Genomic DNA, 27,777 nt, shown 5'->3' with positions numbered 1-27,777 from the left:
GGAGTCCCTGGGAGCTGCCCCAGGTAAGCACCTCTGGAAGCATCCAGCAGGTCCCTCTGGCTCCTAGAGGTGGGGGAGCGTAGCTGGGGGGGGGTGGCTGCTCCCCCACTGATCCATCAAAAGTGGCGCCTTAGGCGCCGACTCCCTGGGTGCTCCGGGGCTGGAGCACCCACGGGGAAAATTGGTGGCAGAGCACCCACTGGCAGCTCCCCGCCCCTGGCCCCAGCTCACCTCCGCTCCGTCTCCGCCTCCTCCCCTGAAAGCACCGACCCGCTCTGCTTCTCCACGCCCCCCCGGCTTCCCACGAATCAGCTGTTCAGCGGGAAGCCGGGGCAGGCTGAGAAGCAGGCAGCGGCTTCCTGCTCAGGCCCAGGGAGGCGGAGGTGAGCTGGGGCAGGGAGCGGTTTCCCTGCGCGCCCCGCCCCCGGCTTACCTGCTGCTGCGCAAGTGGCCCTCCTCACGCCCCCCCGCCCCAGCTAACCTGCGCATCCCTGAGCCTGAGCGGGAAGCCGCGGCCTCCTTCTCAGCCTGCCTTGGCTTCCTGCGCGAATCAGGTGTTCGGTGGGAAGCCGGGGGGGGCGGGAGGGGAGACAGAGAAGCAGGCGGCGGCTTCATACTCAGGCTGAGGATGGCGGAGGTGAGCTGGGAGCGGTTCCCCTGCACGCCTCCCCCCCCCCCCCCCCCCGGGTTACCCTCCTCATGCCCCCCTGCCCCAGCTCACCTGTGCAGGAAGCCGGTGGCCTGCTTCTCAGCCTGCCCCAGCTTCCCGCACGAACAGCTGATTCGCGGGAAGTCGGGGGGTGGGGGGGCGGAGAAGCAGAGCGGGGCGCGCGTGTTCAGGGGAGGAGGCAGAGCGGAGGTGAGGTGGGGTTGGGGGTGGGGCAGGGAGCTGCCGGTGGGTGCTCTGCACCCACCAAATTTTCCCCTTGGTGCTCCAGGGCTGGAGTACCCGTGGAGGTGGCGCCTAAGGTGCCACTTTTGGCCGGTTAAATTTAGAAGCCCTTTTAGAACTGGTTGTCCCTCGTGGAACAACCGGTGCTAAAAGGGTTTCTAAATTTGACAACCAGTTCTAGCGAACCGGCTCCAGCTCACCACTGGTCTTATCCTGCCATTTCCTCCTTGCATGACTAAAGCTTAGAAAACGTTACCTTTTGAATTGTAGTATGTGATATAATTGAATCCCTTGAACCAATAAGGAAAGTGCAGCCCTGCGTACTAGTGGGGTTTTCCCCCTTATGGTACATGCTCATCCTAGAGAACTGAGGAAATACACAGACGCTGTCTTGCTCACTGATCTTCTGATTGTGGATATGACTAGACCATGAGTTGAAAAAGATTGTTCAGTCTTACTGACCCTATAAAACACTGGCAGTATCAGAACATGGGCAGGGAAGATATGATGGGCTGATAGGCACAAAAAAGCCTGATAAAGGCTACTCTAAGTTGCAGGCTTCCAGTGAGAAGCACAATTGTGCACCTCAGCTTCTAGCACAACTGTCTGCTTCAGAGTCCATAAAAGAGGTTTCCGGGGTTCCTTCTGCCATGTCCAGCAGAGTGCAGGAGATACTCTCTCATTGGAGAGCAGGTCTGAAGTGATGTCAGCCAAATAAAACATCTTGGAAATAAGTTAGAAACCTCTAAACAGGGACTCTAGAACCCAGAGCCCAAAGGGAGAAGGGTTGAATCATTGCATAGGCACTGTGTAGAGAAATGTCAGTGGTGGAAGGAGTGGGCAGCATTATATCAAAAACTTGGGTGATCTGGGTGTCCCTGAAAATGCTTGTAGGTTGAGGTGAATGAACAGGATTCCAGTGCAGAAACCTTGAAGGACCAGCTTCTGAACCCCTTAAACCCAGTGAGGAGCATCTTACCTTGCAAGTATCTCTGACCAACTTCAGTGGGAAAGCATCTCCTTGTTTGTAAAGGTATTGGATTCCAGCCCCAGGTGGGCGCGAGTGGATCACTGAGGTCAGGCACAGTGCTATTAAGAGAGGCTGGAAGCACTGAGTATTCTTACTCCTCCTGTTTTTTGTGAGTGTCTCAGCTGAGGAAATTTCTTGACAGGAAGGGCTGGTGTTTTCATCTTTGTACAGCATTGGTAAGAAGGCATGACTGAATCACATGGGCAGGTATGAAGATGCTCTAAAACTGGCCAAGTTAAAAGCCCAAACACCTCCACAGAGATGGGAAGAACACTGTTGTGCAAACAAAATAGCTTATCTGGTGACTCAGATCTCTCCTCCAAGGTAAAATTACAGCCGCATCATGATTGCTCCTCTCACAGCCAGAATGTTATTGTTGCACAAGACCTTTGTTTCTTGGCTTGGTTATTAGGAGAACCTTTAGGTTTTGTAAGCACTCTGTTTACACTAACTCTTCTGATGTCTGTAACACAGTTCAGTTTTGCATGTGCACTGATTTTGCTCAGCAGCTGTGCCAACTTAAATCTTGACCTATCGGGGTTAGAGATGTGTACACCCTAAGCATTTGTCATGACAGCATTTCCTGTATGAGCAAGCATGCTTGTTCTCCTGTTTTTGCTCTACATTGAGGTTTGGCCTGAATGTGAATAGGCAATGAAAACATCGGGGACTGGTGGAAGAGCAGCTACAAAGTCAGTCATGGCAGAGTACACGGGCACACCTGTCATGCTGCAAACTCCTAATGTTCAAAAACCCCAAGTCTGGCCCTTAAAAATCATATTACCAAAAAAAAAAAATGGTGGGTCCTTTTTCGTTGCCTTCTGGTTTCTCAGCCATTTGGCTGCCCTAAGGTCACCTTTTCAAGTTCTCCTCTACAACCGTGAGGACAAGAAACTTTTTAAAATGAAAGCTGAGATTCTCATGTAATTGCCCCAGGAGCAGGAAGGTTAAGTAAAACCGCAAATGTCCTAGAATTCACAAGGAAATCACAGGAGTTGGGTCCTTTTATGAAATGTTCATGTCCATAATCAGTAGAAATTCTTAACAACGCACTCTTCTCTGTAAATGTGGGAAATGGCTGCTGTGAGAACTGAGGTAATGAACCTTCAGAAGGAAAGGTTTGGTACTAGAAGCAAAAACTTGTTAAATGGAGAAGGTATTCCTAAATTATAAGCATTTCAGTGCTGGGACTTATAGATAGACACAGTATCTAATGCCTGGCCTTTATTTAGAGCTGCATTGGTTTATCTCTAAATTGGTTTAAAAACAGATTTAGTTAAACCGGTGTCAAAACCTGAGTGCATGGTCTTAAATTGATTTAAATTTGGTTTATATCAATTTTCGTTGAAGTCAATCCCTTACTCAGTTAAGCTAAATCTGTTTTAAAATGGCTCCAATCTACTTACATGTGTCCATCCGGGGATTTATGCTGAACTAACTAAATCGTATTAAAGTCACGTCTTAACTGATGCAAGTTTGAATATAGACCAGGCACCAGTCAAGATTAGGACTTCTGGGTACTGCAGTAATATACAAGGCAGAGTCTTCTGGCAAAATGGGACAGGGCCATAATTTCTCTGTGTTCCATTTAAATTAGCTAAATAAACCTCAAGCAATGTAAAGCCTTGATTAGTCTTCAGGGCAGGTAATTAAAACAGTTATATAAATTTCACTTTTTGTCTAATTTAAATTTCTCTCTGGAGAATTAATATTCTCCTGTAGCTTAGTGGCCCTCTTTAATGATGTTGTTAAATAGAACACAGGATCTTTAAAGTAGTGGTTTGTGATGAATATTGTGATACTGCATTCACGTTCACTGGTCTGTGTGACTTTTTTTTTCCTTTTGCCAGTTAAGTTGCCTATTTGTTTTCAATGGAAACAGAAGTCTTTTAGTTTTATGTATTAGATTAAAATGTGGTGTTTTTACAGCCACTTTATTAACAGAATTAGCTTGGGTACAGTAGGGTATTTACCAGAACTCTTTCTGTGGAACTGTGAAAAATCAGATCTTGAGTAAAATGCAGTGTCTCTTACACAGCTTTTAATGCATATGTTTCATAAAGCACTGGGAAGAATTTTTGTATTGCTGTGGAAATGAAAATTCGCCAGCAGTGTAGCTTTTGTTGTAAAATGACCATTTTATTAACATTTAAGGTAAAAAATCACATTTAAGAAAAAAAAATCTTTACTAATAAATTTTAATGTAAAAGTTGAAGATTATTTTTTTAAATTAACTTATTTCTAATACTGTTAATTTATACTGACTGCTATTGGCATTTTGCTGTGTTTGGGCAAATCCTACAGGGAATGTAGAATTAGATCTTTAGAAATGTATTAACGTTAGGGTTTTTTTAAAAACCTCTCGCTTTCAAAACTAAAATGTGGGCTGATGCTACTTGACTGTCACTTTAAAATAAAAATTGGCTGATTTAATGCCATAATATTCTGGAGTCTAAATGGTGGTCTCAGATGTGAGTTTAATGAATTACATGTTTCTGCTTATTAATTAAAGGTAAAGGACACACTCCATGGGCAGTAGCCTGTATTTTAAGTGTGTATAATTGCAAATCTCAACACCTGACCCCAAATTAGCCAATTGGGACTAGCCTGGGAAGCTGTCGTTTGTTGCTATGGTGATAGGACTAGGTGGTGGTGCATTGGTGTACGTTAAATGTTTGGTACTGAATGATTTGAAAATTCTGTTTCTGATACCAAATTAATTAGAGCCTTGCCGGGGAAAACTCCATTACTTACACTGATGCCTTACAACTGCACAGGTTCTCACACTCTGGGGATTAACAATGAAATGGGGAGCAGTGAAATGAAAAGTTTAGCAACCAAGTCTTTGCATTCAATCAATCGAGGCCAGAGTACAAACGGTGACTGGCTCTCGGCAAGGAAGAAAAAGGAGACTTTAAAGTAAAGCCAGGCATTTAAGTAACTGTTTTAATTGTCTTGGAGGGAAAAGGTTAATTAGCCAACAACTGTAAGTGCAACTCCTGCCCAACTTGCTATGAGCTTCTGTTGAATTGTTGCTATTTACAAAGCTTTCCATCATCAAAGTAAATACTTTTGAACCTGAATACATCTCATAAATGAAGCAGCTTGGAGTCACTTGTTAAAACATGCAGGGGAATGCTGAGATGAGAGCCCTCTTTTGGCAGCCCTGTGAGCTCTCTGCTCTTTTGAAAGGTGGTCTGTACATCTGTAGTGTGGATGGCTGCCTAATTATCCAATAAAGCAATTGCCATACACGGCTAATTATAGGTAAAGTGAATGATACAATGGAACGGATGAAATGGCCAGATAACATCGGCCTCCTTTAGGCTTCTTTTCTGAGGCTTGCCTGTGGCTGTTCTCACTGCGTCTTGGTTAAACAAGTAATTAAACCCAGCAAAGATACTGGGGCCACATCTCTTACTGGGGCAAATTGGCACAGTGCGTGGGGGCTAGGATGGCTGCTGGCACATCCTGAAAATACTGGACTTTGGGAATGGCATGACCTCAACCCTGCCGCTGTGACCTCATACCCATGGTGCTTGCTAGCATCCACCACATGGAGGATGCCATTTTGCAGAGTGCGCTGCCCTGCTGTGACCTTACACACATGTTGCCTGCAAGGTCACACCATACACAAGTTGCCGTTTTGCAGAGTGCACCACCCTGCCCCCCGGGGCCTGACAGGTGTAAGAGCTCACGGTGGCAGGGGCGGAGCAGGGGCACTCTGCCAAATGGCATCCTCCCTGCATCCACCGTGATTCCAGACGAAACCACATCCAGTTTTATATCTGTACCGGACAGGGACAAACCTTAGCAAAATAAGCCTGGCTGGCTCAAAACCAGACAAATAGCCTGCCTGAGCTGTGACAGTTGTACCAGCTTCTGACCTACTCTTCTCCTCTACTGAGTTGGACCCAGGTGGGGTGTGTCTGCAGTTTGGCAGTCCTTTGTCTATGTAACGGGGTTTGAAATGAGGGGTAGCCCCGTCCCACACAGACAAGCTGCTGATCTCCCTGCAAGCCCCTCTGCTAACCCTAGTCTCATTTCAGAAACGAGCTAGCTTAGTTTGAAACTGAAAGGGGTCTTGCGATTGCTAGGAGATGGGGACTTTGGTTGGCTAGTGCAGCTTTGGCCAGCCCAGCTACCCCTGTGACCCTTTGCTTTGTGTATAGGTTTGAAATTAACAGCTGTTAAGCGCATCCATCATTATTGTCCTAGATGTTCTTGACAGACCATTTAGTAACATTTTATTGACCTGCTTTGCTGCACTTTGCTTAAAGCCTGGTGTTAGTATCTCACTGGCTTATCAGTAGCTCCCCTTTTCCTGCCTCCTGGAGCGGCTCCAACAACATTTACTCTTATGCTATAGACGTTGAGCTGCTTCTCAGGTAATGGTATCTTAGGGTATGTCTTCACTACCCGCCGGATTGGCGGGTAGCGATCGATCCAGCTGGGATCGATTTATCGCCTCTAGTCTAGACATGATAAATTGACCCCTGAGCGCTCTCCCATCGACTTCTGTACTCCAGCGCCGTGAGAGGCGCGGGCAGAGTCAGTGGGGGAGCGGCAGCAGTCGACTCACCGCGGTAAGTCGATCTAAGTACATCAACTTCAGCTACATTATTCATGGCTTAGTCTTTCTATTATTGTCCGTGGAGCCAGGGCCTTTTCACTTATTCCCTGCACTCTTATTTCTGTGGTACTGCTTGGGTCAATGTTTAGTGTAAACACCCCGAGGTCTAGGGTTTAAATGCAGGCATGCTTGGGAAATTTCGTGAGCATCCTGTCTCCTAGCTTTCATATTTTCAGGGCACTTGTCGGCATCCAGTTTTGCTATTAATCCCTCCTTGAATGTTAAGTGGTCCTGAAAAGGCTGTCTCTTACCCTCGGAGCTCCACTACAATGCATGTTTGTTCTGACAATAGCCTCTTCAACAGCTGCTTCCCAAAAGGCGGAAAAAAAAAATGGGGGGCGGGGGGTGGGGAGAAGAGGAGGATTTAAATGGAAAGGCCCCTTGACAGGATTTTCATTGCAGAAGAATTCTTGAGTGGAAAAACTTTCTATGGTTCCTTTTGAAGCTGCTTTTTCAGCATTTTGGGGGGACCTCCCCAGCACCTGCATACAGTGCCCTTCCTGGAGAGCAGTTTGCATGTTTTTAAGCCTCACATCTTGACCTTCCTCCCAGACTCTCTTGGAGAGAATCTATCAGTGGAGCAAAGCTGTGCATGCATGTTTGAAAGTGTAGTGACCTGATCTTGAGAAGTCAATTATGTGTGTTGTGGGAGTATAAGATTCAAAGTGGTTTTTGTGGTTTTCTTTAAAAAAAAAAAAAATAAACTTTTTTTGTTGGAAAGGTGCAAGGATGAGATTTCTAATATTGGGTTGGTTTTTACCCCAACACGCCCAAAACTCAAGGTTTGTCCCTGATTATGGGTTTTTCATTTTTCCTGAAGTATGTGGCAGTTAACTGCAGGGTGCTGATGGAGTGCAAGTAAGAAAAGAAGGTGTACAATGAATTGCTGGAAACACGCATTGAGCTCGTAGGCAATTCAGCTTCCTGTTTAAATAAGTAATTGTGGCCTCCTGGAAATCGTATATAATCTTCCATCTGGCTAACCAGAAAACCTTTGTCAGCACAGTAAATGTAGTGCTTTTTATGCCCCAAACTCTTGATCCAGAAATGTCTTCTGTACTTTTATATAGCCATGGCATAGGTAGTGCTGAAGGACACAGTAGATATATGACGAGGAGAAACTTTTCCATATCTTCATAGTCTTTATGGCCAGAAGGCAGCACTAGGATTGTTGTCTGGCTTCCTGTAATAATACAAGCCGAAGAACCTTGCCCAGCAATTCCTGCATCAAGCCCTTACTTCTGTTTTAGCAGCAAGCATACTGTCATCCCTCCTCTGCTGCTTGGTAGCAGATGTTGAGGTTTTGCAGGTCAGATTCCTATTGGAGGAAAAACCAGTGATGTGGAGTCTGAGTATATTCTAAGTGTGATGTGTTTTGTTGTTTACCCACACACCAGTCCTGGAACAGAGATGCAGCAAACAGCATGCAGGCAACCTCTTCTGGGAATTTCAGCCCAGTTCCCAGGGAGCAACTCTGCCTCAAGAATTTACCTTAATTAGAGAGATTAAGGCAGAGAACAACTTCCCTTGCTGTTTGCCATCGCGCCCCCAAAGAAGTGCATCAGAATAACAAAGCATGCTTTCCAAGACTAGAAACTTTTTAACGTGCCAAGAAAAAACCTGAGGCTGTAATAGCGCTAGCTAACGTCTACTCCTTTCAGTAGCCGGTACAACATAAATTACTGTTCGTGCCCCAGCACTTTAGCAGTGATGTGCTTAGACTATGGCTGGTGCATTAGAAAGAAAACTGCTGATTTTTCCAGTACCAGGTATGGTGGTGTGAAATAGATTAATCTGTTAACCTTTGACTATGAGCACTTGATTGTTTACTGGAACAGTGTATAGATTGACATGAGTTCTTTGGATACCTCTATGTATTTTTAATGGCTAAATTCACAGCCTTGCTATAAACTTATTTGGCCTTAAATGGAGTGAAATGTGTTCTTACAAAACAACAGGCCCAGATATACGTTTTAATTTTTGATGAAAACTAGAGTAGCTTATAATAAAAATACAAAAGGTAGTAAACACCTTTGATGTGAGAGCTTTTATGGTGCTAGCAGATGGGGCTTCCGAGGATCTAGCTGACAGGCAGGACAGAGTTAGCATACAAATTTGAGAATTTTCCAATTTCATCTACAGGAAATTAGTGAAACTGTGAATTTGGAATTCATTTATATTTAATCAAAAAGTATAGGGTGTAAAATCTGTTTTAGTTCATGAGGGATAGGAGACTATAAATTCAGAAAAAACCCAGGATGTATATATGTTTATAATCTCCCAAATTGTAGGGCTGTGAGATTGAAATATTCTCAGAACAGGGGCCTGGAAGAAGAACCTCTACAGATGAGGGGATAGGTCAGTCTCCCTGTTAATTCAGCTGTTTCCTCTGCTGATAGTGACAGTAATGCATTGTGGGGGGAAGGGGGAGATGTTCAGGTTTCAACATCAACCTGAACTCTGCCCCTGCATCTCTGTCCACCTTCCACATACAGGCTGGAGACTACCCCATTTGGCATATGCAAATGAAATCTGTCCTGATGAGTATTTATAGTTGAGTATATGGAGCACCTGCTCTTGGGAGGCAGTGGTATAATGATATAAGTCACCCTTCTAGCTTGGAGTAGGTCAGTGGGGGAGGTGGAGAACACCCGCTGTTTGTTGGGGGTATGAAGGACAGACACTTAACTCCAGGAGATTTTGCTAATGATGCTGGAAACATCCCTACATTTGTCATGAGCTGCGCAGCTGATTGGTGCCAGCGCCGTGTGTAGGATCTCAGTGGGAACCGGTGACTTTGTGACTGATCTGAGGGAAGAGGAGCCAGGGGCTGGCAGTACCCGGTTACCTGAAGTACCAGGAGGCTCCCATCCATGCCAGGCAATTCTCTTCTCAGGTACCTGTAGTACAGCCATGTCTGTGGCTGTTTCTATTGACTGGCCAGGGTAAAAATGGATATTTGGGCTGTGACATCCCCACAAGAAAGGGGGTGTGTGTGATGGTGAAATGCTGAAGCTGAGATCAGGGACCCAAGGGGCATGCACAAGGGTGAAGAGCTGGTGGGCCTGGTAAGGGTGCTGGTCACTTAGCCTAGAGCAGTGGTTCTCAACATCTTTACCATTGTGAGCCGCATATGCAGCTCTCTGTGTTATGTCAGCTGCATCCACACAATATATATACTACCTATATGGCTATGAGGATGTCACGTGGGGCTGCAGCTCTGTGCTGATTGGGCTGCAAGCGGGCTGCAGCCTGGGGGTTGAGAACCACTGGACTAGAGCAAGAACTTAAGGTAACGTCTCTGTCAAAGCTTAGCTAGAGAGCTGGTTCCAGTCCACCGTGAGAGTGTATAAAACATCTCTAAGGTCTCCAACTGCTAATCGCTGCCATGCTTCACCTTGGTAAAAACAGCCCTGGGCGTGAGTCTCCTCTGCAGCGTGTGGAAACCATTGCAGTTTATGTATAAAGCTGTTTTATGAGTGGATCAAGAAAAGAGCAATTTTCAAACATTGAAATTGGCTACTTCTGTCAAAGTCTCAGCTCAAAAACCACTTCTCCAGTTGCACACTCATTTAAAACCAACACAAAAATTCTCCTCCTGTGCAGTCCAGGCCCAGAGATATTTTTATGCAAGAAACAGTTTTTTGGGAATCTGCCTGGGGTTGGTGGCAGGCATCTGTATTTATATCTAATGGAAACGATCTTGCTTCCTTGACTAAGGGCTCACAATTGCAACTCCCTAATACTGATGCAAGCTGCTGCTGTTGGCTGGTGCTGGGTTTTAAGTACTCCAAGCTCCTGATCCTAAGGAGAAATTAGCTATTAGCTGTCACCTGGGCACGAGCAGTTTTGCTCTAATGCTTTTTCCAACCAAAGTTTCCACTCCAAGAGTGATTTGTATGGCTCTGCTGGGCCCCAATCAGGGCCCCATTATGTTAGGCACCATCCTGTCTCTGAACCACAGAGCTTACAATTGAAGTCTAACTAGAAGACAGGTAGGTATGGCAGACAGACCAGGAGAGCCCAAGGTAACTTTGAGACTAAAATGGTGAAAGGAAACAACATATTGTCGATTGCCTGACTCTTCTCTGTGGATCTCTTAAATCTTAGTGTATGGTTCTATTAGAAAATCCAGAGGGAGCTTCTAGCTTGTGCTGCTATGGGAGGCTGCACTGGGGTTAGTGCTGGAGAAAAAAATCTGGAATATTTTTTTTCCTCTTACAGAAAATTGCCAACATAAAGCCTGCTGGAGTGATTATTTTTATTTGTTTTGCAGTAGCACTGCCAAAGTGCTAGGTACTGTACACATATAGGAAGACTGATCCCTTCTTAAAGAGTGTCCCCATTAAGATCATAAGGGAAGATGAAACCAAAGGTTTGGGGGCAGAGTGGAGTCTGTATTCCCTTATGGGGTTGCTCATCACACCCTAACTTCAATGAACAGCTACAGTTACCACATGACTACTAGATTATCAGCCTTGAATACGTGCCACATTAGCGAGTAGTGAGTGCATAGAAATTCAAAGAGTTTTGAATATTACAAAAATGTGTTTGTAGGATAGGGCTGCATGAGAGAATACGTTTCTGGGTGCCATACACTTCTAGTGATCCATGGTCTAGTTAGTAGCATTCATGACAATCTCACAAGTTTTCTGTGCAGGCAGAATGCCTCCCAACCTGAATAAGCAGATGAGGTCACTGATTCAGTGACCTGAGAGAAATATCTCAGAGTTTACATCAGCTTTGATAGTTAAAACCTCATAGGCTTCGATGAAACTGTGTGCGTGGAGGAAGAGTTTAAATATGGTAAAAGATATTTAACTCCTTAAGTGTTGGGCAGAGGAGCACATTGTGTGTTACAGCATTTATGGAAAACAGGCTGCCCCTCACACGGTTAAACTAAATGAGCAGTGGTCTCTCTCCCTCCATTGTATTCAGGAGCAAGAAACTCGAAGGATCCATGCTGGCTGGACACTTGATGACAAGACCAGTATCTGTCCTCTCAAATTTGGATCAACGCCAAAGCATGTTACTGTCAGTGCAAAGGAATTTAGATAGTATTTCTGTTACAAACACCATTGGTAACAAAAGTAAAAAGCACTATCTCAGTATTTCCGCATCCTTCGTCTTCTCCCTCTGCCCCACCTCCCATCTAATCTACACGGAGGCCATGACTTTAAAAAATAGGAGCCTGAAGTTTGGCTCCTGAAATCCATCTTGAGGCATCTAAATAGTCGCGCATGTTTTCAAAAGTGCGGCGTGTGACAGTTGCCATCTTGGCCAGCCCCAGGGATTGATGTGGGGACCCCCAGAGCTAAAAGCACGAATCGCTTGAGCTCAAGAGCCAGGTTCTGTAGCTGGCCTGTAACAGCCTCTCATCCTCTGGCTCAGGCATATTGTGTGTGTGTGTGTGTGTGTGTGTGTGTGTATACACAACATGCGTTTACTTACTTACACACTCCCAAAAGGCCCTGTCTCCTTCACTGCCTCTTACCCCCTAAGGCCCCACCCCTGCACACCACGCACCACCGTGAGCCCCAGGAGCAGCTTGGCCCTGGAGGTGGTGGCAGCTGCTACGGTCCCTCCTGCCGTCCACGTTAGGGTTGCCACAGATAGAAAACAGACACCAGGGCTTGTCAAATGGCACCCAGGCACACAAGCTGAAACCCAGACTGTCTGGGTGAAAACTCTAGGCTACCATGAGCACTCGTGGCTTCTACTGAACTTAGCGGGAGTTGCTGGGAGCTCATTACCTCTGAAAAATCAGGCTACTTACGTAGCCACCTAAAAATGGATTGAAGAATGTAACATTAGGCTCCTATCTTGGCGAGTATGTCTGATTTGGGTCCATAAGTCCTTGTTTCTGTTAAAGCCTAACCTGTATCTTCTGACTGTTTGGTGAGTGGCTGGAAAGAATGCTCTGATTAACTTCGAACTAATGCTGTGTTTCATTTTTCACGGTTGTATTAAAAGACCTTTGCATAAAAGCAGGCCAAATAACGTGAAAGGGAGGGAAGGTGGTTTGATTAAAAAAAACTCGCTGCTGCTTTGTATTTCCAGGCGGCCACAGGAGAGGAATCTGGGGGTGTAGCATTGTGCTGTAGAACAGTATGCAGGGTTATGGCAGACCAGACAGAGCAAATTAGATTCTGTTGAATGAGGCAAAAAGTAGAGGAGGGACAAAGGAGTTCTCCTTCTAATAGGGAGCCTGGAATACAGGTGCCTCTGTAGCTCATAACTTCATGGAAATTGTATGGAAATTGTTCTTGCAAATTTTTTTACTAAAAGGGTTTTGACCCCAAAACATGTGATGCTTCTCACTGATCACCGTTTTCTGTCCTGAAAAATGGGCTATCTCATCCCCTTCTCCAAATCCAGTCATCAGTACCTTTCCTGACTGCCAGTCTGTCCTTTCTAGCCTCTCTGCGGTTCCTGTTTCACTCCCCTCCACTTACACTGATTGTAGGATGGCCATCTGCAGATGATTCAGTATTTTGATGCCTTCACTCCCCTCCACCTTGCTGTCCCCAGTCCTTGCTCTGTCTGCAATCATAGCAACTGAAGCTGCTCCCAGAACATGTCTGGGCAAAGTCCTGTTCTCATGATGTCCTATTACGCCTTAATCCTCTCTTCTCTCAGCTCCCTCTTGCTCACTGTAGTGGCTGCACTTCTCCTCCCTCAATGATGTGATTTTTCCCCTGGGCTCCATCATTGGCCCACCACTCCTCTCCCCCCTCTTTAATCTCTCTGGGTGGTGACGTTCACTACCTTTGGTCTGGGCACAGGACTGGGAACCTGGAACTTCTCAGGTCTAATCCCAGTCTTGATGTTTGCCTTAAGGCCTTGGACAAGCCACGTAGGGCAGAATTTTCAGAAGCATCCTCTCATTTTTGGTGTCTCAGGCTTTGAATAGTCATCTTGACTCACAGGGCCTGATCTTCAGAGGCAATGAGCTCCAGTTTGGCAGGAGTTGTGAATGCTCAGCACTTCTGAAAATCAGGCCTCCAGTATCCCAGATTGAGCCCCCCAAAATTAGTGGTCATGCTTGGAAATTGTTTTCCTTCACATCTCTGTCTCTGTTTCTCCATCTATGCAATGTGTCTAAGAATTACACCTCTACCTCACCAGAGTGTGCTGAGAGTTAAAGTTAGTAAAGCCCTCTTGGAAACGAAAAGTGCTTTGTGAATGCTGAGTGGTGGTGGTGTCATATGAGTATCCTGTAATGAGAATGAGAAAGTGTCTATTGCTGGTGTGTAGTGACTGAGAACTCCCTTGCATAGCTGCTTGAATGACTGGTTATCTAAGCTTGGAGAAAACAAATTCTCTTAGTCTTCCCCACTTGCCAAAAGTACATCTCTGTAATTAATTATATATTCTGTCATTACGGTTCCTCCTCTGACTCCCCCAAGGGAATAAAACCAGACATGAATGCAGAAGAAGGGAGACAGCCAAAAAAAACCTTTTTGCTTCAGAATATACTTGCATACTAGTGCCTTGTGGAAAACCAGGTTTACTTGCAAGTCATAACCCCATTGCTGCCCGACACGTGAGCAGTCTTGGCAAAAGCCAGTATTGTGTCCACCTGACAGATAGAATGATTCTTTTGCAATAGAGAGAATTCTATATGTTCTCCACGCTCTGGTGTAACAGCAAAAGGAAACGATCATGGTATTTCAGTGGCATAGCTATTGCTTGCCCTGTTCATGTGGGTTCAAGGAAGTCTGAGACCTCCGAGAAACCATTTTAATTTAAGGCTCAGATCCTGCAAACAGTTGAGCAAATGAATAGCTTCACTCATGTGAGTAACCTTACTGATTTCAGTGAGATTACTTGTGTGTAAGTTTGTTCAGGATCAAGGCCTAACTCCTGCCTTAGTTCTCCAGGGCTGCATAATATTCTGGTACTTTTCTGGGTTTTTCTCCTTGCCTTTTTGGCTGCATTTTCTACAGGAAATTCTAGATACAAATAATTCTTACATGACCTAGAGGGTGGTGGTTATATTGGGGAAGAGTCTAGGAGCCCTCATCATGGCCCAGGATCCCATTGTTCTAGGCCGGGGTGTGCAAACTTTTTGGCCCGAGGGCCACATGTGGGTATGGAAACTGTATGGCGGGCCATGAATGCTCACGAAATTGGGGGTTGGGGTGCATGAGGGCTCCTGCTGGGGGTGTGGACTCTGGGGAAGGGCTGGGGGTGCTGGAGGGTAATCTGGGCTGGGACCGAGGAGTTCAGAGGGTGGGAGGGGGATCAAGATTGGGGGACGGGAAGGAGGCAGGTTTTGGGCGGCGCTTACCTCAGGCAGCTCCCAGAAACAGTGGCATGTCCCCCCTCCAGCTCTTATGTGGAGGTGCAGCCAGGCAGCTCTGCGCTCTGCCCTGTGTGCAGGCGCCGCCCCTGCAGCTCCTGTTGGCTGTGGTTCCCAGCCAATGGGAGCTGCAGGGGCGGCACTTGAGGTGGGGGCAGCATGCAGAGCCCCCTGGCTGCCCCTACGCACAGGAGCTGGAGTGGGGATATCATAGAATCCTAGAATATCAGGGTTGGAAGGGACCTCAGGAGGTCATCTAGTCCAACCCCCTGCTCAAAGCAGGACCAGTCCCCAACTAAATCATCCCAGCCAGGGCTTTGTCAAGCCTGACCTTAAAAACTTCTAAGGAAGGCGATTCCACCACCTCCCTAGGTAACACATTCCAGTGTTTCACCACCCTCCTAGTGAAAAAGTTTTTTTTCCTAATATCCAACCTAAAACTCCCCCACTGCAACTTGAGACCATTACTCCTCGTTCTGTCATCTGCTACCACTGAGAACAGTCTAGATCTATCCTCTTTGGAACTCCCTTTCAGGTAGTTGAAAGCAGCTATCAAATCCCCCCACATTCTTCTCTTCCGCAGACTAAACAATCCAGTTCCCTCAGCCTCTCCTCATAAATCATGTGTTCCAGTCCCCTAATCATTTTTGTTGCCCTCCGCTGGATGTTTTTCCAATTTTCCACATCCTTCTTGTAGTGTGGGGCCCAAAACTGGACACAGTACTCCAGATGAGGCCTCACCAATGTCGAATAGAGGGGAACAATCACGTCCCTCGATCTGCTCGCTATGCCTCTACTTATGCATCCCAAAATGCCATTGGCCTTCTTGGCAACAGTGGGATGCTGTTGACTCATATCCAGCTTCTTGTCCACTGTAACCCCTAGGTCCTTTTCTGCAGAACTGCTGCCTAGCCATTCGGTTCCTAGTCTGTAGCGGTGCATGGGATTCTTCCATCCTAAGTGCAGGACTCTGCACTTGTCCTTGTTGAACCTCATCAGATTTCTTTTGGCCCAATCCTCTAATTTATCTAGGACCCTCTGTATCCTATCCCTACCCTCCAGCGTATCTACCTCTTCTCCCAGTTTAGTGTCATCTGCAAACTTGCTGAGGGTGCAATCCACACCATCCTCCAGATCATTTATGAAGATATTGAACAAAACTGGCCCCAGGACCGACCCTTGGGGCACTCCACTTGATACCGACTTCCAACTAGACATGGAGCCGTTGATCCCGACAATCTAGCCAGCTTTCTATCCACCTTGTAGTCCATTCATCCAGCCCATACTTTAACTTGCTGGCAAGAATACTGTGGGAGACACTGTCAAAAGCTTTGCTAAAGTCAAGAAACAATACATCCACTGCTTTCCCTTCATCCACAGAACCAGTAATCTCATTATAGAAGGCGATTAGATTAGTCAGGCATGACCTTCCCTTGGTGAATCCATGCTGACTGTTCCTGATCACTTTCCTCTCCTCTAAGTGCTTCAGAATTGATTCCTTAAGGATCTGCTCCATGATTTTTCCAGGGACTGAGGCGAGGCTGACTGGCCTGTAGTTCCCAGGATCCTCCTTCTTCCCTTTTTTAAAGATGGGCACTACATTAGCCTTTTTCCAGTTGTCCGGGACCTCCAATTGCCATGAGTCTTCAAAGATAATGGCCAATGGCTCTGCAATCACATCCGCCAACTCCTTTAGCACTCTCGGATGCAGCGCATCCGGCCCCATGGACTTGTGCTCGTCCAGCTTTTCTAAATAGTCCCGAACCACTTCTTTCTCCACAGAGGGCTGGTCACCTTCTCCCCAGGCTGTACTGCCCAGTGCAGTAATCTGGGAGCTGACTTTGTTCGTGAAGACCGAGGCAAAAAAAGCATTGAGTACTTCAGCTTTTTCCATATCCTCTGTCACTAGGTTGCCTCCCTCATTCAGTCAGGGGCCCACGCTTTCCTTGACTTTCTTCTTGTTGCTAACATGCCTGAAGAAACCCTTCTTGTTACTCTTAACATCTCTTGCTAGCTGCAGCTCCAGATGTGATTTGGCCTTCCTGATTTCACTCCTGCATGCCCGAGCAATATTTTTATACTCTTCCCTGGTCATTTGTCCAATCTTCCACTTCTTGTGAGCTTCTTTTTTGTGTTTTAAGATCAACAAGGATTTCACTGTTAAGCCAACCAGGCTGGTCGCCTGCCATATTTACTATTCTTTCTACACATCGGGATGGTTTGTCCCTGTAACTTCAATAAGGATTCTTTAAAATACAGCCAGCTCTCCTGGACTCCTTTCCCCCTCATGTTATTCTCCCAGGGGATCCTGTCCATCAGTTCCCTGAGGGAGTCGAAGTCTGCTTTCCTGAAGTCCAGGGTCCATATTCTGCTGCTCTCCTTTCTTCCCTGTGTCAGGATCCTGAACTCAACCGTCACTGCCTCCCAGGGTCCCATCCACTTTTGCTTTCCCTACTACTTCTTCCCGGTTTGTGAGCAGCAGGTCAAGAAGAGCTCTGCCCCTAATTGGTTCCTCCAGCACTTGCACCAGGAAATTGTCCCCTACACTTTCTAAAAACTTCCTGGATTGTCTATGCACCGCTGTATTGCTCTCCCAGCAGATAACAGGGTGATTGAAGTCTCCCCTGAGAACCAGGGCCTGCGATCTAGTAACTTCCATTAGTTGCTGGAAGAAAGCCTTGTCCATCTCATCCCCCTGGTCCGGTGGTCTGTAGCAGACTCCCACCACAACATCACCCTTGTCGCTCACGCTTCTAAACTTAATCCAGAGACACTCAGGTTTTTCTGCAGTTTCAAACCGGAGCTCTGAGCAGTCATACTGCTCTTACATACAATGCAACTCCCCTACCTTTTCTGCCCTGCCTGCCCTTCCTGAACAGTTTATATCCATCCATGACAGTACTCCAGTCATGTGAGTTATCCCACCAAGTCTCTGTTATTCCAATCACATCATAATTCCTTGACTGTGCCAGGACTTCCAGTTCTCCCTGCTTGTTTCCCAGGCGTCTTGCATTTGTGTAAAGGCACTTGAGAAAACTTGCTGTTTGTCCTGCTTTCTTAGTATGAGGCAGGAGCCCTCTCCTTTGACGCTCTCCTGCTTGTGCTTCCTCCCGATATCCCACGTCCCCACTTACCTCAGGGCTTTGGTCTCCTTCCCCTGGTGAACCTAGTTTAAAGCCCTCCTCACTAGGTTAGCCAGCCTGCTTGCAAAGATGCTCTTCCCTCTCTTCGTTAGGTGGAGCCCGTCTCTGCCTAGCACTCCTCCTTCTTGGAACACCTTCCCATAATCAAAGAATCCAAAGCCTTCTCTCCGACACCACCTGCGTAGCCATTCGTTGGCTTCCACGATTTGACGTTCTCTACCCAGGCCTTTTCATTCCACGGGGAGGATGGACGAACACCACTTGCGCCTCAAACTCCTTTATCCTTCTTCCCAGAGCCATGTAGTCTGCAGTGATCTGCTCAAGGTCATTCTTGGCAGTATCATTGGTGCCCACGTGGAGAAGCAGGAAGGGGTAGCGATCGGAGGGCTTGATGTGTCTCGGCAGTCTCTCCGTCACATCATGAATCCTAGCTCCTGGCAAGCAGCAGACTTCTCGGTTTTCCCGGTCAGGGCGGCAGATAGATGACTCAGTCCCCCTGAGGAGAGAGCCCCGACCACCACCACCCGCCTCCTTCTCTTGGGAGCAGTGGTCGTGGAACCTCCATCCTTAGGACAGTGCATCTTATGCCTTCCAATCAGTGGAGTCTCCTTCTGTTCCCTTCCCTCAGATGTATCATCTAGTCCACTCTCCGCATCAGTACCTGTGGAGAGAACATGAAAACGGTTATTTACCTGTATCTGCGTTGCTGGTACATGGACGCTCCCCTTTCTTCTTCTGGAGGTCACCATGCTGCCAAATTTCTTTATCATCCTCCTGTCCCCGCTGCACAGCCTGCTCTGAATCTTCAGAACATTGTGCCTGTAGAAGCATATCCTGATGTCGTCTGTCCAGGAAATCTTCAGTTTTTCTTATGCAACTCAGGGTCGATACTTGTTTCTCCAGACCTTGAACCTTCTCTTCCAATATGGAGACCAGCTTGCACTTTGTACAGACAAAGTCGCTTCTGTCCTATGGAAGAAAGACAAACATGGCACATCCATTGCAGGTCACAACAGCTGAACGCTCCCCATCCATATTACCTTCCTTCTATGAGCTTCCTCAGGAGTTGTAGTAACTACTCAGAGAAGCCGGCAAGATGTAAGCCTCAGTGGGCTCTCCCCAGGCAAACTCCCTCTGTTAGCCTCTCTGCTGTCGCTGCTTCCAGGAGTCGTGCAGGCTGGAGTGCCGGAGCAGGGCAAGCCCCAGGCCCTGCTTCCCAGGGAGAGCTCAAGGGCTGGATTAAACTGTCCTGGAGGGCCAGATATGGCTCCTGGGCTGTGGTTTGCCCACCTCTGTTCTAGGTGCTGTACAAACACAGAACAAAGAGACAGAATCCCTGACTCAAGGAGTTTACAATCTGACCAGGTACTTTTAGATTGTATTAACTTAATCTCAGCCGGAAGGGTGATTAAACCTAACAGGAGCTGAAGAATCCACCCCCTCCCTTTACGTCTTCAAATCCAAGACTAGATGCTTTCTGGAAAGTATGGCTAAAAAGACAAGTTATTGGGCCTCAATTCTATGGCCTGTGTTATACAGGAGGTCAGACTTGATGGTGTAATAGTCCCTTCTGACCTTGAAATCCTATGAACCTAATTAGGGTTGTACCCTCTATATGGATGTCCTGCTCACACTCATGTTTAAAGTGTAACTTTGGGAAATTTGGGGACTTTTACAGAAAGTTAAGCTGAATGACTTGTTCTCAAAGTGACATTGTCCCTTCCCAATGTCTAACAAATTCTGCGTAAACAATAAAGTGGAATGATAAGGCCTTGAACCCCAGACTTTGTACTGTAGATGCAATAGGCATGTTTTGAAGTGTTCTAGCTGAAGAACATGTCAGGAAGCAGAGTTTTGACTTTTATCCTTCACATTAATGAATATTCAGCAGCATTTGTACTGTTTGCCTGCTAGCTAAGGCTCTTCTCTCCTTTTCAAGTTTTTTACTGTTTCTTGATAGTAACTGCAATTTGCTGGGCTTGTATCTATGTCTTGCAAACGATACATAAACATCAAGACTGCAGTTGTATAGTAATTATGAATCCCAATAGCTCTAGAGCTGCAGCCAGCTCAAAAATACCTTGTCTGAGTGGCCACGTCTGTCTTTTAAATACTAAAATAGAAATAAATCTTTACCTTGTCTCATCCTTGTTCTTTCATTCAGACTTAAATCTATTGATGTTTTTATGTAAGCTAGGATCTTTGAAAACACCAGATGTGTTCTGAGGATAGCGTCTATATATTTATAGCTTTCAGTTTGAAAATCTGAAATGGAAGAAGAGAACTAAAGTTCCGGTCCTGTGGTGAAGGTATGGGATTTGCATGGGAGGGGAGCATCATGAAATAGGTTTCTTTTCCTAGCTCTGCCACTGATTCATTGCATCGCTTTAGGCCAGCGGTTCTCAAACTGTGGGTCAGGACCCCAAAGTGGGTCATGATCCCATTTTAACGGAGTCGCCAGGGTTGGCATTAGACTTTGTGGGGCCTTAGCTGAAGCCTGAGCCCCACCGCCCGGGGCCAAAGCCCAAGGGCTTCAGTCTTGGGCAGCGGGGCTCGGCTAACAGGCTCCGTGCCCGGGGCTGAAGCCCTTCGGCTTTGCGCGCACGCCCCCACCCTCTTCCCACTGCCCAGAGTGGCGGGGCTTGGATAGGCTCAGGCTTTCGTCCGCCCTCCTGGGGTCGTGTAGTAATTTTTGTTGTCAGAAGGGGGTCGCAGTGCAATGAAATTTGGGAACCCCTGCTTTAGGCAAATCACTTCCCCATGCTCTATTTCCCTATCTGTAGAGTAGGGAAAATGGTACTTGGGGGGCCTTTTAAAAATCTGTGAATTTGCCTTCCCTATTGAGAAGACATGTTTTGTTTTGGGAAACTTTTGGTTGTGGGGAGCAAAACTTTCTTGCCAGGTGTGGGATACCTTTTAAAAAACACTTTTTGATTCCAGCATACTGCAGATTAATTGAGCTTGTAACTCTCAGGTAGCAAGTGACAATAAGAGATTTCATGGCTGTGCAAGCAAATCAAATGGTCACATTTGTGTAAACCCTGAGGTGTGTAATGTGAAATGAGATTTCAGGCTGTGATGTTGAGAAGGGACACTTTAATTTAAGCTTGGATGCAGGGGAGGATTGTGCAGACCTAGGGCTTGTACCTCCTTTAAAAAAATTACTTAAATTTGACTTTTAAAAATGGCTTCCCTTAATTAAAAATAACATTTCCAGAGCTAGATCCTCAGCTGGTGTAAAATGGGCCAAGTTCTCTTGACTGCCCTGGTGTGTTACTGGCTCACAGTAGCTGAGGATGTGCCCTGGAATCGTAAAGGTTGTCCTCTAATGCTGAAAACTTTAGCTGACCGTGTAGACCAGACAGAACTGTTTGCAGTACCAACACACTAAGTCTAAAATATTTTTTAATAATGCTGCAAGAGGTCCACACGAGCTAAAAAAGAGTAGTGTAGTATAGCATGGGGCTAATTGGCATCAGAGTGACTTTTGACCTGTCTTGGAGTGAGACAATAAAAGATAGAGAAGGAATCGGAGGGCTTGGGTCAGTTCTTCTTGTAGCTCTCAGCACTGTAACAGAACGGTGGTGTATCCCACCGTCTTTCATCTACAGCAATTGCCTACTGGTAACTTCTCGATTTAGCTACAGTTGGGAAAAAAAAAAGATTATGGCCATAAGAGAACAAAGGTATCTTTTAATTAGCACAGTCGTCAAGGTTGCTGGAACTGTAAATGTCAAACCGGAACAGAAATCTTCGGCATGTAAATGTCACTTTGCAAGTTGTGTATGTTGGGTGCCTTTGATTCTGAGTCTCTTCTCAGTAGAGCTCAACACACTTGGACAAAGTGGATACTCAAGCATTTCCTGTCCCCTCTCTTTCTGTAGGATTTAGTAGCTAGAAGGAAGGGACACAGAAGATTTTGGCCATGGCCCCAAGAAAAAGAAGTGGACGGGGGATTTCATTCATCTTCTGCTGCTTCCGAAGCAACGACCATCCGGAGATCACCTACCGGCTTCGCAATGACAGCAACTTCGCCCTACAGACCATGGAGCCGGCGTTGCCAATGCCCCCGGTGGAAGAGCTGGATGTCATGTTCAGTGAGCTTGTGGTGAGTGTTGCATGTTTCTCGTGGCAATGGGGTAGCTATTTTTGGGAGGGCACCACAGAAAAACATTGGGCCCCATCCTGCTCATGACGTCCATGGCAAATATCCCACTGACTTTAATAGGTGCAAGGTCAGGAGGAGTAATTTCAAATGAGCTTTTAATTGACAGGAACATCAGGGTTTGCTGCTGTCGGTGATTGGACGGCCCCCTGAGCCTTGAATTCCCATTGGATGGACCGGTGACCCCCAGCTATGCATGGGGAATTCCATTGGTTGATACAGAGCTCCTATAAAAGAGTATTACTCTCTCCCCACAGAACATGTGGAGTTTTGAGGCTCTTTTCATCTCACTCCTGGAAGAAAACCCACTCTAGTGTCAGTCTTTTTCCCCAGACCGCATTCTGTTCATGGTGGCTGTTTCCTTTTCAGTATATTGCTTTGTTTGGGTCTGATGATGTGCCTGAGAAGTACATATTCCCTGCCCTGTGGGCTCTAGTTCAGGCATAGATGATGCCATGATGCTTGTGAAAGAGACTCTAACCATGCCTGAGCCAGGAGGCCATAAGCACGTATCGTAGGCTGGCATGGCGGGTAACTTTCCACACACGGCGCTGCCAGTGCAGCCTAGTCGGTCCTCACCTGCACCCCAGTCTTGGACCTCTCCCAAGGGCAGGCTGCCAACTGAGCTGAATTTTTTGATAGGTTTAAACAGGGCTACGGATGAGACCAATCTCCTTGTCGGTTGTGATTCCCAGAGTGGAAGGGCAGGCTGTGGTGCAGAACCACTGGTAAAGGGACTGGAATGGTTGAGTGGGAAGCAGCTCGGTAGATGGAGCTTAGGCATCTTGGAGAGTTAGTGCTCTGGAAGTAGAAATGTAGGTAGCTGGCCCAGCTGAGAGCAGTCTCCCATTGCTCCATGGCTGCTGCTACATGGCATGACTGGCCAAGGGAGGACTGAGAGCACCGGCTGATCAGAAAAGCAGATGGATCTATCCCAGCGCTGTGGCAATGCAGGTGGCCATGAGGCCTAAGCAGTAAATATGGACATGTCCTCTACTCCATACTAATAGTGTGTTCGTGTTCCAACTGCTGCAATCTCCCCCTTCTCTGCAGCCCATGGGGATGTGGTAATCCCCCAAGTGGCATGTGGCTTCTTAAACTGTAATTTTGGGCAGCAGGAGTGAGGGCAGTGAGCATGAGGCTGAGGGCAGAATGGTGGTGTTTTGGTTCTTGTTCTGGTGCGACAGTTCCTTTGCTAGGCTGCCTCTTGACAGGGCCCCACGGTATACTCAAAGCATCAATGATTCTTGTGCCCTGTATGCTCTGATTGGAAGGGGAAGGAAATAAAGTGCACGTAAACCCAAGTGTTAGCATTACAGCTGAGCGGAATTTGGAATTTCTGTCCCACCGGAAATGCCGACCTTTCAGCACTTGGTTTTTGTCCCAAATCAAAATGAAAAATTGAAATGTTTTTTTTTGTGGAACAGAATTTTGCCCCAATTTTGACATTCCTGAAGGCAAAATGTTTTGGTTTTTAGTTTGTTGAACTGACTCAAAACTAAGTATTTCGGGTCAGTTCAACATTAATGGATTTTGCCATTGTGGTTTGTTACCTCATAGGAGTTGTATTTTGGGAGCTTAATGCACCCATTCTCCCATATGGGTCAGGCTTCCTGGATTGTATCTCCTGTCATGTAGCTTGGTCAGATGGGAAATCCATATTGCACTATGGGAGATGCAGTCTTCCAGGGCATTTGGCCCATAGGAAATACTGGGGCCTGTATAACGACTCCGATAAGGAAATATAATTTATTATTTTGTTGAACTGATTAGAAACATTTCAGGTTGATTCAATAAAACAATGTCCAGGTTGAACCGACCCAAAACAAAATATTTCCATTTGCTTTTCCTGGTGGAAAATTGAAAAATTTCAGCTAAATCTAAATCTTCCCATGGAGCGTCTTGATTTTGTGGAAAATGAGTTTTTTCCCTGGAAAGCCTTTCAATGGAAAATTCCTGGCCAGCTCTGGTTAGCATCGCCAAACTGAATGTAAGAGCGTGCTATGATCCAGCGTCAGGTTCGCCATGCTAAGCCTACAGATCCATCTAGCGATGGGGGAGCCTCCCTGGAGAATCAGGGTTTGGAGGCTTATCAGAACCAATTAAACACCAGGCCTGGGGTTCATACGGAATCTCTGCCTACACAAGAGGCCCTGAGAGCTCTCCTTCCCACCAGCCCTGAAGGATATGTTGGTTTCTTTTTGCATGGAAAGACTGTCCTCCTACCTCTTCCAATGCCTCATTGGTGTATGGACCACTCTCCACGCATGATTTTTAGGGAGGCAGTTACACTCCTCCTGGCTGGCCTCAGGTGATTAGGTGGTGTCTAAGTGACTCCTCTCCTCCCTCTGCCCACACACACACTGCTAAGAAGCAGCCACTCCTTGCTGTCAGGTTTTTTGTTTTCCCCTAACAGGCTGGGAGAATGAACTCAAAATTCAGCCACTCCCTGTGACAGGAGTCAGCTATGGCCCACTGCTAGCCACCTGATTGCATGAGGGCAGACTAATCCAATGGGAGGAAACAGCGCCCGTACCCTAGAACTGTGTAACCAGTCGCAACACAACAGGTCTGCCTGAAATTCAAAGAAACCATGTGGAAACCCTGCAGCCAAGCTCCCACTTCTTGCTTCCCCCTTTCCCCATTACAAATATCAACAAGAAACTCTCAGGGATTTTCCCAGTGTTTGCAACACTGTTCCGATTTCTCTGACATTTTGCAAACTCAAAAATAGGCAGATTTTCACCAGGGAGAGTTTAAAAATAAATACAAATGTTGCTGCAAACCCTTTTGGCCAGCTCGTCTTGCTACACCCAGCCCCTTCATCTTACTGCTCGCAGTAACCTGTCGGAGTTGAGTATTCGATTTCAGCATTAGTTAAATGATTTGGAAAATGTCCCACTGTTTCTGTATAAGCCCACTGTGTAACATTTGGAACAGCGACAGGAAAACCAGCTGGGGGTGCTGGGCTGATTTTACGCTTGCTGAAGCCTGACAGGGGCTGAAAGGTGTGTCTTTAAAACCCTGGCAGCCCTGATGCTGCCACACAGTTCACAGTCGACAACTTGGAACCGCTCTATGAGTGGCTTCTTCCCTCTGTTTGTTTAAAAAGAGGTTTTGAATCCACTTAATTACTTTGGCAAACAGGGACGAGGTGATTTGAAATATGCAGAAAGAATCTTGAGGCTTCACGCATTGAAGTTGATGTTAGGGCAGGCCTAGAGTTATAGGGTTTTTTCTAGGTTGTACTTGTTTATGCCATGTATCAGCGATGTGATACGATTTGTTTTACACTAGCACCCAGCATCCCTGGCTGGGATCAGGGCCCTGTTGGGCTAAGCAGTGTGCAAACACTTGCTTTCTACAAATCAACAAACATTAGTGTGAGAGGCTAGCTTCAAATGTACATTGCCAGTGCGTTAGCTTTTAATCTGTAAAGCATTCTCCTTGGGAGTTGGGTAACAGTCTAAAAACGCTCTCCCACGTTCAGCCCCCTGTTTGACTTGTGGAATCCTATTGTTATTGACGAGAGTAGCACCTAGAGGGTCCCCACCAAGATCAAAGCCCCAGTGAGGTTCAAGCTGTAGGTGTAAATTGCAGCTCAAGGAGCCCACCCCAAGCTAGCTCTGATCAAGCTAGCTCCCTAAAAGCAGAGTGAGCCATGCTGGCACAGGCAGCGGGAGTGGCTAGCTGCCCCAAGGACATGCATAGCGTCCCGGGTGTGCCAGTACTCAGGGCAGTGAGTCCCTCCTGCTGCGTGTGCGGCTGGTAGCTAGGCTCCACTTTTAGCACGCTAGCTCGATCAGAGCTACAGCGGGTATGTCTGCTTGAGCTGGGATTTATGCCTCCGGCTCAAAGGGCAGACCTACCCGCAAAGAGGTTAAGTGACTTGCCCAAGATCACACAGGAAGTTGATGGCACAGCTTTAACACAGATCTTCTGAGTCCCAGTCCAATGCATCTAACCATAAGGCCATCTGTCTTTGGCTCTTTCTAGCCATATTTCTCTGCTTTTTATTGTTGTAGACTGTGGGACCTCATGAAGAATTGTCTTCCCCCCTCCCCACAACTCACTCCCCAAAAAATAAAATAGAATTAGGATTTAAGCAATATATTATCTCAGATATTTTAGTCTGGAGACTTGGCAGTACCATCCAGGAGCTCTGATGATGAAATAAGGCTAGCCTTTTGTTCTTGGGTGGATCATACAGCAAGCACCAGTAGTTGCAAGTTCAGCAAACTCAGTGTTGCAAATCCCATTTATTCTCATACCTAGTGTGACAAGTCTGCTTCCTTTGAGTCAGTCCTGGAAAACTTATCGGGGTTGGATGTTTAGGATGTGACTATTCATTTGAAAACCTGTCACATTCTTAACATGTGAGCAATCAGCGATAGTTCCAGAGCAGAGACCGAAGACCAGAGATTGTGCACTGAATGTGTGATGGAGGCGTCAGATGCACCTACCCCAAACTCGGGTTTGCCAAAGGCTTACCTTCTGCTGCCCACCACGCCCGCGGTCTTTAGTAATCTTGGGTGCAATCCAGTTGATTTTAGCTGGTGTACCGAGACTTCCACAGTGATGTTTGCTTTTGATCTAATGATACCCTGAACTGTCTCCAGACCTGTGGATATACAGATGTTTCTCTAGAGGAACAGCAACAAAACAGGGAGCCAGATTCTTTAGGTAGATTGTTAAGCTAATCAGGCCAGCGTCTAAACTTCTGCTCCTAGTGATCCTGACAGGAAGAGGACAATTCATACTTGTCTAGCAGTCTATGGCCTCTTTTTGTCTTGGAGAACATGAAAATATTGCAATTTTTGCTGGCAGACGTTCACTCTTCCTCTTCTTCCTTCCACACGACGTCAATGACTTTGCGGCTGGGAGTTGTGGGAATGCAGCTCCAATGGGCACCAGGCCGCATCTGAAAGAGTTCATTGTCTCTTGTTCTGTCGGGGCTTCAGTGACCCAGAGCCACCCAAGGAGGAGCAGCTGTGTGGACATAGGCCTCCACAAAATCAAAGTGTTCCACTGCAAGTTAGCTGCTGTGTGCTTCACGGTTCCCTGGGAACTGTTCAGGTTGCTGGGACAACCTGCAGGGCTTTTTATGAACGCCAAGCTGGGTGATGCCACCAGCTTTGACTTTCAAATTTTGCTGAAAAATCCTTTCATACTCTAACCAAAACAGTCCAATGTGTTCTATGAGCTCTAGACAGGAAGAGTTCACTTTCACTTGGACCTAATGAGGAGGTGTAGCCCCAGCAGGCAACATTGGTTTGTTTTATACTGTCGCCCCTTTTTCAGATACCTGAGTCCCACTGCTCACACCAGCATTGCCCCTCTGCCAAATGGTAGCAGAATTCTGGGGCCTTCCAGGTTGGCTTCCCATTGGAAACCAGTGACATGGATTCTTGGTATATTCACACTGTAACTTTCTTTATTTCCACATATACACTAGACCTGGAACAGAGGCAGTCGCAAACAGCATGCAGGCATCTCAGCCCACGCTCCAATGCATGGCTTCCAGGAGGCTCATCTTTCTCAAGAATTGCCTCCAAATACAGTGAAAAGGCAGAGAGTTTGCTCTCTGCTATCTTCCACAGCTTCTCTTA

At 46.6% G+C, this 27,777-nt stretch overlaps 1 protein-coding gene across 3 annotated transcripts in view; it reads left to right on the top strand.

The window, feature by feature from the left end:
- Window positions 1-27,777, top strand: part of DAAM1 (dishevelled associated activator of morphogenesis 1) — a 185,509-nt gene that overhangs the window by 45,553 nt on the left and 112,179 nt on the right. For all 3 annotated transcript variants that reach the window (XM_073349967.2, XM_073349968.2, XM_073349966.2), the window contains exon 2: window positions 21,888-22,111. In XM_073349967.2, the coding sequence (XP_073206068.2) occupies window positions 21,929-22,111 (183 nt within the window). In that variant the 5' untranslated portion in view covers window positions 21,888-21,928. The remainder of the gene's footprint in view (window positions 1-21,887; window positions 22,112-27,777) is intronic.

This window comes from Lepidochelys kempii, chromosome 6, assembly GCF_965140285.1.
Source record: "Lepidochelys kempii isolate rLepKem1 chromosome 6, rLepKem1.hap1, whole genome shotgun sequence".
NCBI classification, from domain to species: domain Eukaryota; kingdom Metazoa; phylum Chordata; order Testudines; family Cheloniidae; genus Lepidochelys; species Lepidochelys kempii.
The sequence above is the reverse complement of the archived record's forward strand: the minus strand, read 5'-3'. Positions and strand labels throughout refer to the sequence as shown.